Raw genomic sequence first — 13,959 nt, forward strand, 5'->3', positions numbered from 1 at the left:
GCCGACATTCTGTTGTTCGTCATCCCAACAGTGAAATCTCATTTCAAAACAGTTTTGTTTCCAAATACTGAGTAGTAAAAATATATACCTGCAGGTAACTACTTAACGCTAACGTTGTAGGCCATGTGAAGCCGAATAAAAGAACTATCTAGATTAACAATTACGGAATGGCATGTTACAAATTATTATAACTTCAAAGAAAGCGCAAATGTTGAACCTCTCAAGACATCCAACTTAGCAAGATCTAATTTTCCCCTCATTTATTGGTGCATGATTACTTACTTAGAATCAACAGTTATACCCTCCAAGAGGAAAATGTTACTGTTTTCCTTTCTTTTTTTGAGGGTAGAGTAAGTTATGCTACTTAAGTTTAATAAAAACCAAACTCTATTTAAGCGTATCGGAAGTGAAATCTAGGTTAGTCTGAAACTGCTGCTTTTTTTGGAACTCAGAATAGCTTTGAATCAAATTCCAGTTTCAGGTCTGAGGTTAGCCTTTCTTAACAATTATTTCAACTCTGAAAAATGATCATTTTCATAGTTTTAAGAATCTCATTTGCTTCATCTGAGTGTTGGCCCAGAACTATAAATGCATGCTGCCTAAAATATATCCTAGAACTACAGGACCAATTTTATGCTCAGATATTTAGAGAAATATATTTGTGTTAAGTAACATGCTTTGGTTGTTTGAGATAATCTCATGTGTTTCACGATCTGCGGTTTCGGGAGGGAAAGTATCATTGCCATCTCTTTCTCTTGCAGGTCACCAGTCCTTTATGGCTCCTTCTTGCAGTGTTCTGCACTGTCCAGCTCCTTGTACGTGTAGCAACAATATCGTAGACTGTCGTGGGAAAGCTCTCACTGAGATCCCCACGAATCTGCCAGAGACCATCACAGAAATGTATGTGCCCTGAAATTTCCTCTCATCTCTCCACCTCCACAGTGACCCAAACCCTGACTTTCTTTAGAGCTTCTAGGTTTCTCGAAGGCCAATGGGATCAATCAGTTTAGACAAATATTCCTTTCAGAATTACATTGAGCCTGACTCTGCTTAATGAAATATCTTGTTGGAGGGGCTAGGGTTTTTCTTTCTCCTAACATAGGTAGAATGAAAAGGAACGTGTTTGAAGGATAAATAGTACTTGCCCTTTCCTTGGGAAGGTGTTACCAGGTTATTTAGGAAAAATAAGAGTAGGTATATGTAGTCTGACCATTTGGGTCTATAGATCTGCTCCTTCTGTCCATGTTTAGCTTTTAGTGAGGAAATAGTAGAAGGACTGAACTGAGGTAATAAATCATAGAAACAAGATAACTGGATGATGTTCTGCCTCCTCAAGAGCTCGCGTTTTAAATGCAGTTTCACTATTTTGTTGGAACTATTGTATAGTCTACCACAAAGTGTAAAAAGGATAAAATTATAAAGTCAGAATATATAAGATTTTTAAATTAGTGAGCATGTTAACCTATGTGACCCAATGGCTAATCTCTATCAAAAGTTAAATTGTTTTGACAAAGTATTTCTATTTTGTATGCAGCTGCTGTGTGCATTTGTTCTTGCCAAATATAAGTCATGTGGGTAAAACAAGGTCATTTAAGATGTAAAATGAACTGCTCTTTCCACCTTGAGAAGTAAGCATTAGGGAAAATCTTTACTTCAATATCTATTAACTAAGACAGCACCTCTTAACCTTTCAGCCTATCATGTTATTGTTTTAGAGGCATTTTAGTTTAAAATGATAAAATAAGCCTAACTTCATTTAAGTCTACATAGTAGGCGCAAAAATTAAGTTATTTTCAAAAACTATTAGTTTTTTGCCAGTTCGTTGCTTTAATTTACTTTATATGAGACTGACTAATTCACAAGACCCATTAACATTATTTAAAATATCTAATAGGTGTTTAAAAGTATGCTTAGAGCTTTGCAGTGTGAGATCTTTTGCAGTGTAATCTGTAAAGATTCTAGAATCTGTGGAGGTTTGACACAGACATGAAATAACGTGTGCACATAATCTTATTATCATCAAAATTTTAGTTTTGCTCATCGAAGGCATTTATAAGTATTTTTTAGCTGATCTTTGGAAAAAGAATAATATATGGTTTTGGAAGAGGCAGGTGACATTCCGTAAAAGAGAATGAAAGACGGAGGTGGTGGGGAGCATTATGTTTTAGAGATTGCACAGTCAAGCCTAATTAGAGTAACAGGTGCATGTTGGGGCATCATGGAAAATAATACCTCAGAAAAGACATAGCCATATAATTTTAAAGCCGCAGATTATTGAAGGACTTTTGTCTTAGGCAGAAGATGTAATATATGTAATATATGATAAACTAGATAGCAGAAAGACATAGTAAGTTTTCAAATAGGGGAATAGTATATTCATCTATTCAGGCAAGAGCATTTATTAAGTAAACCCTTACTATAGAAAAGGCAGCATGAATTTTCCAGAGATTTTCCAAGTGACTAGCAAATTTGATGTGCAAATTAAAAGCTATGAAATGAGGTACAAATTAATAGATGTTTGTAAGAGAGGAAGAAATGAGGTTCAAGGTAGCTAAACAGAGGCGTAAAGTGGAGGTCAAGTTACAGTGGTTAATCAAAGGCAGCAAGCTTTAGTCAGACCCACAGCTCCACCTACCATTCACTGTCTGTGAGACTGTAGGCAAGTTATTTATCCTCTGTGAGACTGTCTCCTCCTCTGATACTAAGGGTTGTTGTTAATTTGAAATGAAAGAACACACGTAGAGCTTTATGTGTTTAGTAAATAGTAGTAATTCAGTAAGTGATAACTCCATCGTCGAAGCCTTCATATAAAAAGTAACATCTGAGGTAGGCCTTGAAGGATGGGCAGGGAATGAAAATGCAGAAATGCAGAAATGAGGAAAGGGCTTTCAAAATGAATAGAATATCAGAAGCATCGGCAATAAGAATGGAAATGCAAGACACAACCAAACAGGAGCTCAGTGTGGCTTTTGGAACCCGAGTGAGTGCAGGAAGATAAAACTGGAAGGGTAGGTTGGAGCCAATTCATGGAGGGCCTTGTATGGTGTAAGGACCTAAGTCTTTATTTGGAATGCATTCGATTGCAGGAGTTTTCATCTGAATCTTCAAGAATTAATCTGACAGCTGTGTGCCAGGGGTTGGCGAAAGGACAGACTGCCAGGCTGAGGCCTCTTCAGGTGGCTATCATGTTGATGGAGGGGAGATGTCCTAAGAGCAGGAGCTAAGTAGCAGTAGGAATGATGATGCGGAAATGGGTATGGTAGTTAATACAGGAACAGAATTCATGGGATTTGGCATTTGGTGAGATGAGGGACTAATGGAGAAAAATGAACCAAAGATGATGTCAGAATTTCAAGTATTAGGGATGGGGAATTGGTGGTTTTATCATTGGATAGGATAGAAGAGGCTGAAGGACAGGACAAAAATTGGGAAAGAAGATGGTGGTGAATAAAACGTGTGAAATCCTGAGGTGCCAATGGGATTTTTAGGGGACGGTAAAATAATACAGACCATAGTAGCCTGGAGCAAGACAAGAACTTGAGGCAAAGATTTTGGAGTAATTAATACTATGAAATAAAAGTTGGTAGTTAAATCCATGAAGTAGTGAATAGAAAGGAGTGCGATAGAAGAGAAACCCAACAGAAGTAAGAGCAACAGAGGGCCAGAGTGAGCGAGGAAGGGGCCGAGTTTGGCTGAGAAAGGGTGTTTTGAAAAAAAGACAGTTGTCACTGTAAAGGACAGACTTGGATTGATTTGAAGATGCAGAAAGCTGCAGTCATTAGGTAGTCAGAGACATGGGTTTAGAGAGAGAGATGAGAGTGTGAGAGTTAGTAAGATCTCTGTGGGAGCACAATCGTCCTGGACACAAAAGTGTGTGGATCAAATCCTGATTATAGGAAAGAACAAAACACCGCCGTGGGTTGACAAAAGAATAGTGAGTTGTAGATATAACAGACCGAAAGTAATGTGTGACATTTAAAGTAGTTTATCTCATGTAGTCTATTTCATTTTTTGCAACAGAGCGTTTCTTCTATTTTGTATGCTCTATAGATTTTGTATTATCGTGAAATTTAGTAACTTAAAAGTTATACTAAATAATAATGTCCCATCAGGTTTGCCTGTATTGAGGAGGTGGTGTATCAGATAAAGCTACAATAAATTAAATTTATAAGTAGAGATGACAACATATGTGAAGCTCTAGGTGAATTTCACGTCTCTGATTATTACATTATCAGCTTTATCAGTAGAGCATCTGGTAATAAATCATATTGATCTTCAACTCCAACAAAATACCCCATTACCATTCATTATAGTGGCATAACTTACTGGCTTAGTAACTCATTTCTTTTATTACTCTTTTATTTTTATTAGTATAAAGAACATCAGTTAGATTCATAAAATGTGGAAGTAGAGCTATACAACATCTTTCTTCATTTTTATAGATTCCAGTTTTTTAATACATGATGAGCTGAAAATTAAAAACTCCCTCCATATTTTCAAATAAGTTTTAATCTAGATTTTACCATAAGTTATAAGTAGAATTGCTTTACTGCAGTTTATCAGACATTCCATTCAATGCTGTTGAATTGATTTCCTTCTGTGTGTGGTATGCCTTTATTCCTGCCACTGTCTCATAATAGAATTGTAACAAAAAGAATGTATGTGCTCCATGTAGGAGTGATCTACTGCCTATTATTCTAGGTAGAAAAACTTGACTTATTCTTTTCTTTCTTCTGCGTTGGGCTTACAACCATAATTTCACACTTCTGGTAGTTGCTCAAACAATTATTTGTTAAGGTAGATGGGAAACGTTCTTTTAAAGTTAGAATTGGAATAATTTGACGAAGAACAGATAGGAGACCAACATTTATCCAACAGTGTTGGATGCTGTACACACATTATATCATATGATCTTCTCATTGACCTTTTTTTTTAAATTTTATTTTATTATGTTATGTTAATCACCATACATTACATCATTAGTTTTTGATGTAGTGTTCCATGATTCATTGTTTGCGTATAACACCCAGTGCTCCATTCAATACGTGCCCTCTTTAATACCCATCACCGGGCTAACCCATCCCCCCACCCCCTCCCCTCTAGAACCCTCAGTTTGTTTCTCAGAGTCCATAGTCTCTCATGGTTCATCTCCCCCTCCGATTTCCCCCCCTTCATTTTTCCCTTCCTACTATCTTCTCATTGACTTTTGATGTGGGTATTTATGGAATTTAAATAAAATAGGAAAATCAATGCAGGGACATATGCTAGATAAATGTTGGTGGATTTCTCCAAGAGGCCTTATCATCCTAATGATCATACTATGCTCCAGGATCTGTCATCTCATTTGCAGGCTAGGAATCTTATTTTGACTGCACCTAGCTATTGCATTTTGTTTATATATGTTTATATATAATATATACGTTACTTATATATTTTATATACATAATATTGTGTATGTTCATCTAAACGTCTGTCTTCCCTACTGAAGTAGAAGCTCTGAAGCTTCTACTGAAGGCAGAGGCAGGAATGAGTTCTGTTCTGATCACCACTGAATACCCAGCAACAAATCTAGTACATGGCACATGATAGGCAGATGATAAATATAAAATAAATATTTACTGAGTAAATGGATATTAAGCATTTACAGCAAATTGATCTTTAAAAGGAGCTAGAAGTGGCTGGCTGTCTCAGTCAGTGGAGCATCTGCCTCTTGATCTCAGGACCATGAGTTCAAGCCCTACGTTGGGCATAGAGCCTACTCAAAATAAAAATAAAATAAAATATGTTTAAAAAGTAATAAAAGGAGCCATATTAAACAAAATTAAAAATAAAAACTGAAAGAACAGCCTTTTCTCTCCCTGTAGGAAAAAAAAAAATGGTGCTTTTTAAGCATACAATAAGTAAGAGAAAAGTTAATTAATAGGATAGTTAATGGAAAGAGCTAAAATGGGCTATAAATATTTAAAATTCATTCATTAAATTTGCCTGTTCCCCATACTGGCTTGGATTCCACTCTCTACAGGTGTCTGAGAGCTCCTTTTTTCTCTCTTCTAGGCTGACCCAGTCAGTATCCAATGGGTAGCCTCCTTCTTTAGATACATTAATTGATTCAATCATCCTACAGATAAGTCTTAGATGTCTTCTTTCTCTAAGGCCATATTTCTTCTGTGATGAAGCCTATAGACATTTGCCTCAAATCCCTCAAAGACTGACAACTTCAGTCTGCTGGGGTTTTTTTGTTGTTTGTTTTTTTGTTTTGTTTTGTTTTTTAATGAAGTCAGAAATGTTAAGAAATCTTGTTCAAAGTGTTAAAATTGTGAAGTGGCTAAAATGGCCTCAGTCTGAGATTTATTTCATTCCATAGCTCTCATGTTCTTTCACTGATCTAGCTGGGAAAGAAAGGTAAACATGGCATGGGCTTGTTGGGATATTGTAGAAGAGAGAATTGAAAAAATCAGAAGAAAAGGCTGACTGATACTCAGGAAAAACAGGGCAAGAAAAGCTTTGAGAAACTTACATATGAAGAGAACACAGAAGGCGCATAAAGACAGGCATTAAAGGATAAGAACGTGTACAAAAGTGAGAGCTGTTTCACGTTACTTTCTATCAACAATTATCATAGTGTCGTCTCTCCTATTCTCTGTGACATATTCTCATACCTCCCTGGATTTTATCTGCATAGAATTTATCATGGTGTAATTTGATATTGGGATTAATGTCAGACTATGCTGAATAGACTGCAAACTCAGGGCAGGACTGTCTATTTTCCTCACAATTTCTGCACCGACACTTGGTGTAGTGGTGATGGGGAAAAGGACAATGTTGGGGACAAATAAAAGGGGTCCAGTGCACACATTCTGGAGAGCCTCCAAGCCTCCATTCTTCATGGTAAACAGAAAATGTGACAAAGGAATACAGACTAATGAAGATAAAGAGGGGAAAATAGAACATGTATAGTATAAAGTTAGTTTAAAAGAAAGAAGCTTTTGCCCTCCCTGAGATCTTCCCAGCACTTTGCTGCTTTGAACTCTGCTGGTTAAAACCTTCTTTTCATACAGATGGAAAGCCTGAGGCAAGTCTTCAGAATCTGGCCCATGGCAACAGAATTATTAGTAGCAAATTGATTTTCTATACATCACATCCTCAGAATTAATTTCTTAAATCATGTTTGAGATATAAAATTTTGAATATGAGATGATGGATTGTTATAAAGTAGACATTTAGTTCTCTTCAATCTAGTTATAGATTTTCCGTGGCATATCACCTGTTCAAACCATTATGCAGAAGTTCCATAAATCATGGAAAATAGTAAGAACATGGGTTGTAACAATTTAGTACATCTTGTTTACTCTTCTGCCCTCCTGCCTTCACTCTTGGTGGCTTGTTTAAGGCTCAGAAGTTGGAAACCATGCAATTCTTTTGTTTAGAGAAGAAGGTCAGGAAGAAGTTCAAATTATGGGAAGGGAAAAGATGGTAGCAAAGTTCTCAGCCCAGGTCTTCTGCGGGTTGTTTCAACGTTTTCTGAGATGGATTGGAAATTCTCAGAAGCTATAATACATTTTCTTGGGCATGCCATTCAAATAGATAAAATGGAAAGGAAGCTCATCGTTGTGTAAACTACTGGTCTGCTTTTACTCTGCCAGCAATAAAGAAGGTTCTTTCAAAGAGATTCACAATGATGGAGGTTAGATGTGAGGTTTGGGAGTACTTTTGCTTCCTTTGTTACCTCTGGATCATTTGCATGCATAAAGAAGTGAAAGAAAAGAGGGCTTCTGAATGTTATATTGTATTACAACCTACATTTATGATGCTGAATATAACTTCTAAAGTGCTTGTTTTTTCCCTCCATTTCTGTTTAGACAAACACTCTTCCCATATACATTTAACCTTTTTTGCAGACTATTTCTGTATTTGCCCCTTCCAAATTTTTGAATCCTTAATTCTAATAAATAATACTTGCCAAATTGAATCCACATACTGTAGGTCAAAGTCATCGGACTTTCTATAGGTAGGGATACCGAAGTTTGATTTGATTAACATGTTTTTAAATTGCGCATTCTATACTAGATTATTATGAGAGTTATGAAATCAAGGGTGACTTTTTAATTATTTATCATGCACTTAGTAATGTCCCAGCTAGTAGGACGGCTATCATGTTGTATAATTGGCTGATTTTCTACTCATATGCCAAAATTTTGAAAATAAATTTAAAAAATGCAGCATGCAGTTCAACTAATATTACAGTACCTGTAAATTACCTTGACTTTACTATCTAGGCAACAGAAACTATCTAAATAAAGCAAATGATACCATTTTTAATGTAATTTGGTGTGAAAGAAAGATATAGTCCATAATCTGAGTTTGCCTTGATAAATAAAAAGTAGGTTGATAATTTCAAAGTGGCATTGTTTTCACTGTGAAAGCATTTAATTGTTTCACTATGAAAGTATTTAAAAATTTAGAGATACATCCAACTTAAGGGTTCTTAAGTGCAAGAGAAAATAGGTAGAGTTAAGAAAATATTATGAGTGAAAATTCTAGCAGTTCTACTTTAATTGATAGTTTTACTAGAGCACTTGCTAACCACTGAAGCACTCATTAGCATTTTGCAGTTTTACACATCCCTGATATTTTTCTTACTTCAGACCCACTCACAGAATTGGCTAACATATAGCATGACTGTTGGCTTTAAATTTTATGTTTACAGTTTTGTGCTTTGCAGGCTCACTGATGTGACAGCATTCTCAGTCTATGCCTAGTAGAAATATTTATGACCAAGTACTGTTAAAAAAATCATCTTGCATTGTAGGTAAACCTTTTTTATGATAAAGAAACTTCCTTCAGACCTACTGAAACAGAAGGTAGGAAGCTATATGGTCTCTAAAAGTTAGCAGAAACCTTTTAATTCTTTTGTAATGTAGAAAATAATTTTGTAAGTTTTTACACAAACCTAATTTCAAATATGGAACTATCACTCTACATATCTACTTTGATGTAGAAAATTAGAAGTACATTTACATATTTGGTTCTGAGATCCTTCCAGTAGCACAAATTTGGTATATATCTCCCAAATCTCATAAAGAAACTAGCTTTTCTTCTACCAAGTAATAGAATTTTGTCTAGAAATGTCATTAAATAAACAATCCCAAGATCAAAATATAGCCATCATCAAAATATATACATAAATCAGTAATTCAGCTCTGATTATGTGCTAACATAGTTAATGATTAGAAAAACAAAATAGTAGGATTTCTTTCTGACAATATATTTTATGGAATGAGTAGTCATTTGATATAAAAGAAGTTCATGCAAATGTTGTTCATCCTTATTTTTATTTCCTCATGTTTTTGAATTATATTTTCTTCAGTTTTCATACTATGATTCCATCATGAATTAAGCACCCAGAAAAAGACATCATAATTTAGCTTCCTACAGATTGCAGAGAGCCAATTCATTGTTCAGTATACAAAACAAAGATCTCTATCATGTTCCATCAGAACAAATATCTCATTTTCTTGGTTATCAGTAGCCATGCTTAGTGTAATCCCAACAGCAGCTCGCATGGTTCCACATAAGATAAATAATGTAAAATAGATTTATAGATTCAACTCTACTTGTAGTTCCATAGGCCATTATTGATAATAATAATAATAATAATAATAATATTGGAGTGCTCTCATATTTATTTTGGCAGAATTTTCAATTTCATATGTGTATCTTGAACAATCTTTAATTGCTATTGAATGAAATAGTGAAATATCTTTGAAAAGCTACATATATCCATTACATGCACAGAATCAGTTTTTATTAAGAATATGTGTTCATGATAAGAAAATTATTTATTACCTATTTCTCCCAACTTCTTCTCCCCCCAGTTTTATTGAGGAATAATTGATAAATACAATTGTATATATCTAAAGTGTATGACTTGATAAATGTGTTTATTGTGGAGTGATTGTCAAGATCAAGATAATTAATACATCCATCACCTCACACAGTTAACACAGTTAACTCTTTTGTGTGTGTATGGTGAGAACACTTAAGATCTACTCTCGGTATTTTATTATTAACTATAGTCACCATGCTGTACATTAGATCCTCAGAACTTAACTCTTTTTATAACTGAAAATTTATTGCTTTTGACCTACATCTTCCCATTTCCTCATCCCAACAGCCCCTGGCAACCACCATTCTATTCTCTGTTTCAATGAAATAGGCGTTTTTTTAAGATTCCACATACAATTGATAGCATACAATATTTGTCTTTCTCTGACTTATTTCGCATAGCATAATACCCTCCAGTTTCATCTGTTTTGTTGCAAATGACAGGATTTTCTTTCTTTTTGTGGCTGAATAATGTGTATATGTGTGTGTGTATATATATATATATGTGTGTGTATATATATATATATATATATATATATATACACACACACACATATACACACATATATACACATATATGTCACCCCCACATATATATACCACATTTCTTTATCCATTCGTCCAAGGACATTTAAGTAGTTCCCATATGTTGGCCACTGTGCAAAAAGCTGCAGTGAACATAAGGGTACAGACGTCTCTTCAAGATATTAATTTCATTTCCTTCAGATATACACCCAAGAGTGAGATTGCTAGGTCACGTGGTAGTTCTGTTTTTAATTTTTTTTAGGAACTTCTGTACTGTTTTCCAAAGGGGCTGCACCAATATACATTCCCACCAACAATGCACAAGGGTTTTCTTTTCTCCACATCTTTGCCAACATTTGATATCTCTTGCCTTTTTGATAATAGCCATCCTAAAGTTCTGGAGTGGTATCTTATTGTGGTTTTGATTTGCATTTCCCTGATGACTAGTAATGTTGAGTTCTCATGTATGTATTGGCCATTTGTATGTCTTCTTTGGAAAAATGTCTATTTAAGCCCTTTGCCCATTTTAAATTGGATTATTTGCTTTTTTGCTACTGAGTTTTATTAATTCTTTATTTATTTTGAATACTAACCCCTTACCGAATATATGCTTTGCGAAAAGTTTCTCCCATTCTGTTAGTTGCCCTTTCAATTTATTTTCTTACCTGTTTGTTATTTGTGCCTAACTTCACAAAAAAAGCCATATATGTAACATATGTTAGATGTATGTATACACACATACTTTATGTGCTTTTTTGTTGAGATGTGTGATCATTTAAGCAGAAAGCTATAATGGCTTTCTTAAGAGAAAGACACAGAAGACTGAATCAAAATTTTATAATATTAGTTAAGAAATGAAAATAAGTATGGTAAAATTATAAATAGATGGGCAAGAAAGAAATACTAAAACAACTAGGGTGGAGATTAAGGTGGTAAGGCAAGTAAGAAACTCCAACTGGTTTCTCTTAAAAAAAAAAAAATCCAAAGAGTCTGATGAGTATTATTGCAACAGAAGAAGAACATGTTGAAAAAATAGCATTTTTTTTTCATGCACTACATACTCAACAAAAACTTTTGAGTGCCTACTCTGCATCAGTCATTATGGATGAAAGGACACACTCCCAGTCTTCAGGATGTTTACAGTACAAAGAATTGAAACCACACAAAGAGAAAATTTTAAAACCATGTGATAAGTAATAAAATACACATAGGGAATACAGAGAAAGGAATACCTTGGCTTGCCTGGGAGAATCAAGGAATCTCCAGGCATGAGGATGTGTCTGGCAGGCAGAGAAACTGGGGGCTCCATAGACAGAGGAAAAAGCATGGGCAAAGTCCCAGGAAAGTTAGAGGTAGTATACATTTGAGAAATTAAAGCAGTTTTTGGTAGCTAGAACATAAAGTGGAAGCCTGATCTTGAAGAATCACCTCTCCTAATAACAATAGTATAGTATACAAAGAAGCATTTGGAGCGCGGTAGTAGTGTGATGAGATAAGTTAGAAAAATCACCCTAAGATGGAGTGGAGAATGGTTTTGGGGGAAAGAGTACACTAAGGAAGTGATAGCAACAGTCTGTAGGGTGTGGTGAAGGCGGGCATAGCATCAGATAGGGATGGAAGAGGATCCCAAGAAGTGGTCGATTCCCTAAAAGCTTCTACAGAAAAGAAAATGGAGACCCATCAGAGGTAAAATAAGACCTATGTAGACTTTAACATAAAAATGAAGACAGCTGGTGCATGGTCAAAGTGTTCTTTATTATCAGACAAATCACCAGCTGTGTTTTTTAGGGATTAAGTTATAGATTTATGGTGTATAATCATCTGGAAAGATTAAGTTGAAAATGCATACAGTTCAAATACTACTATTGGCCACATTGTTACCTAAATTCGAGGAAAAAGACATGGATAATTTGGACAATGAATCAGTACAGGGGAAGAAGGGCAATTGCTATCTACTCATTGAGTAATACTGTAAACAAGCGATGTGGAAAGACAATTTGCATAATGTTTTTAAAACTAAAATTATTACCAAATGGGCAACTTAGCTCCATGCCTGACTCAAAGTTAGTGTCCAAAAGGTTTTCATCAATAACGAAAACCAAAGCAGCAGAACATTTAACTATTTTTCTTCCTTGAATTGGTAAAGAAAAATTATATATGAAAGCTTAGTGTTATTGACATTATGAATCTATACTCTGTCTCCCTGAAGTCAGTGAACCATGTGCCTAAGCCCATTTTTCCCCCTAAATCTAAACCATGTGATTGTGCGTTTTGAGTGTATCTTTGCATTTGAATATATATCCACATGAATACCCCCATGAAAATGTTAACCTTCATTTAAGTCACTGCCTGAATACGAAGTCAGTAAGAACACACACCCTTGCGCAGACACACACACATTTGCTTCTTAAACGCTTAAAGACCAAATGGAAGAAGAGTTATTTCTTCTATGAAAACATCAATTGAATTTAACCTCAGGGGCATGTACCCTAGAATGACATCACAAAAAAATAAAATAAAATGAAGGAAATGGACAATATTCAGGAATAAGTCATCCCAAAGCAGGAATGGCTGATAATCAATTAGTATGGACACAGTCCTAATGCAGAACTGCTAGCTATATGCATAATATGTCCCTCTAGAGGCAACTATTCACCAGCTGCTGGAGATATTTATTAAACTTACAAAGTACTAGAGAGACTACAATTACCTAACAGAAATTGTATTTCAATCTAAAATATCTTTCGTCATTTTATATAGACATATGAAGGATTTCAAGGCATACATTTACTGCTAAAGCTAGAGGTAATAGTCCAGAAATATAAAATACTTACTTTAGAATTATTATGTAATAGGCAAGAGAATCCCTAATGTCAAAGGAATATAGCTGCTTCCTCCTTTTCAAATGTTGGATTGATGTTACCTATGATGAGAATATTTGGCTACACTGAGCAGTCCAAGATTCAGAAGCTAGGGTCATTCCACAACCCCCCCAACACACACACACCCCATTAAATCTATGTTCTATTCTCTGGCAGCTGTTTTTGCCATTTATGTTAAAAGCAGATGGGGAAAATGCAAAGAACTGTCAGTTTTATTGCCATGTATAATCAACATCTGGGCTGTATGTTACAATCAATCCAAACTCATACTTTACTGGTGCTGTAAAACCTTTTTGAGTTCCTAAGACAGTTTCCAAATTTGAGGAAATGCTATATATTTTAATCATGTTGATCATGGAAATTACAACATTATATATTTTTTTCAGCTTCCATGTGAATGATGTATGCGTGTATGTGTTTAATATATAATTGTTGAGTTATCTGCAAATCTGTACCGCTAATTTGTTTAACAATGTCTTTTGGAATCATATATATATTTATTTTGTACTAGAGATCAAATCATGTATCAGATTTATTTCTTTACTATATAATCTATATGTGTGAAACTAACATGTGTTATAAACGTTTTATTATATAGTGCTGCTTATTATATGTGTGAGTACATATATACACATGAGTGTCCTCATATTTTTATTCTTTCCCCATT

At 34.9% G+C, this 13,959-nt stretch overlaps 1 protein-coding gene across 3 annotated transcripts in view; it reads left to right on the forward strand.

Annotated features, from left to right (window-relative positions):
• SLIT2 (slit guidance ligand 2) overlaps positions 1–13,959 on the forward strand; it is a 362,288-nt gene that overhangs the window by 232,691 nt on the left and 115,638 nt on the right. For all 3 annotated transcript variants that reach the window (XM_078068441.1, XM_036120779.2, XM_036120793.2), the window contains exon 9: positions 762–900. In XM_078068441.1, the coding sequence (XP_077924567.1) occupies positions 762–900 (139 nt within the window). The remainder of the gene's footprint in view (positions 1–761; positions 901–13,959) is intronic.

Source organism: Halichoerus grypus, chromosome 3, assembly GCF_964656455.1.
Source record: "Halichoerus grypus chromosome 3, mHalGry1.hap1.1, whole genome shotgun sequence".
Classification (NCBI taxonomy): domain Eukaryota; kingdom Metazoa; phylum Chordata; class Mammalia; order Carnivora; family Phocidae; genus Halichoerus; species Halichoerus grypus.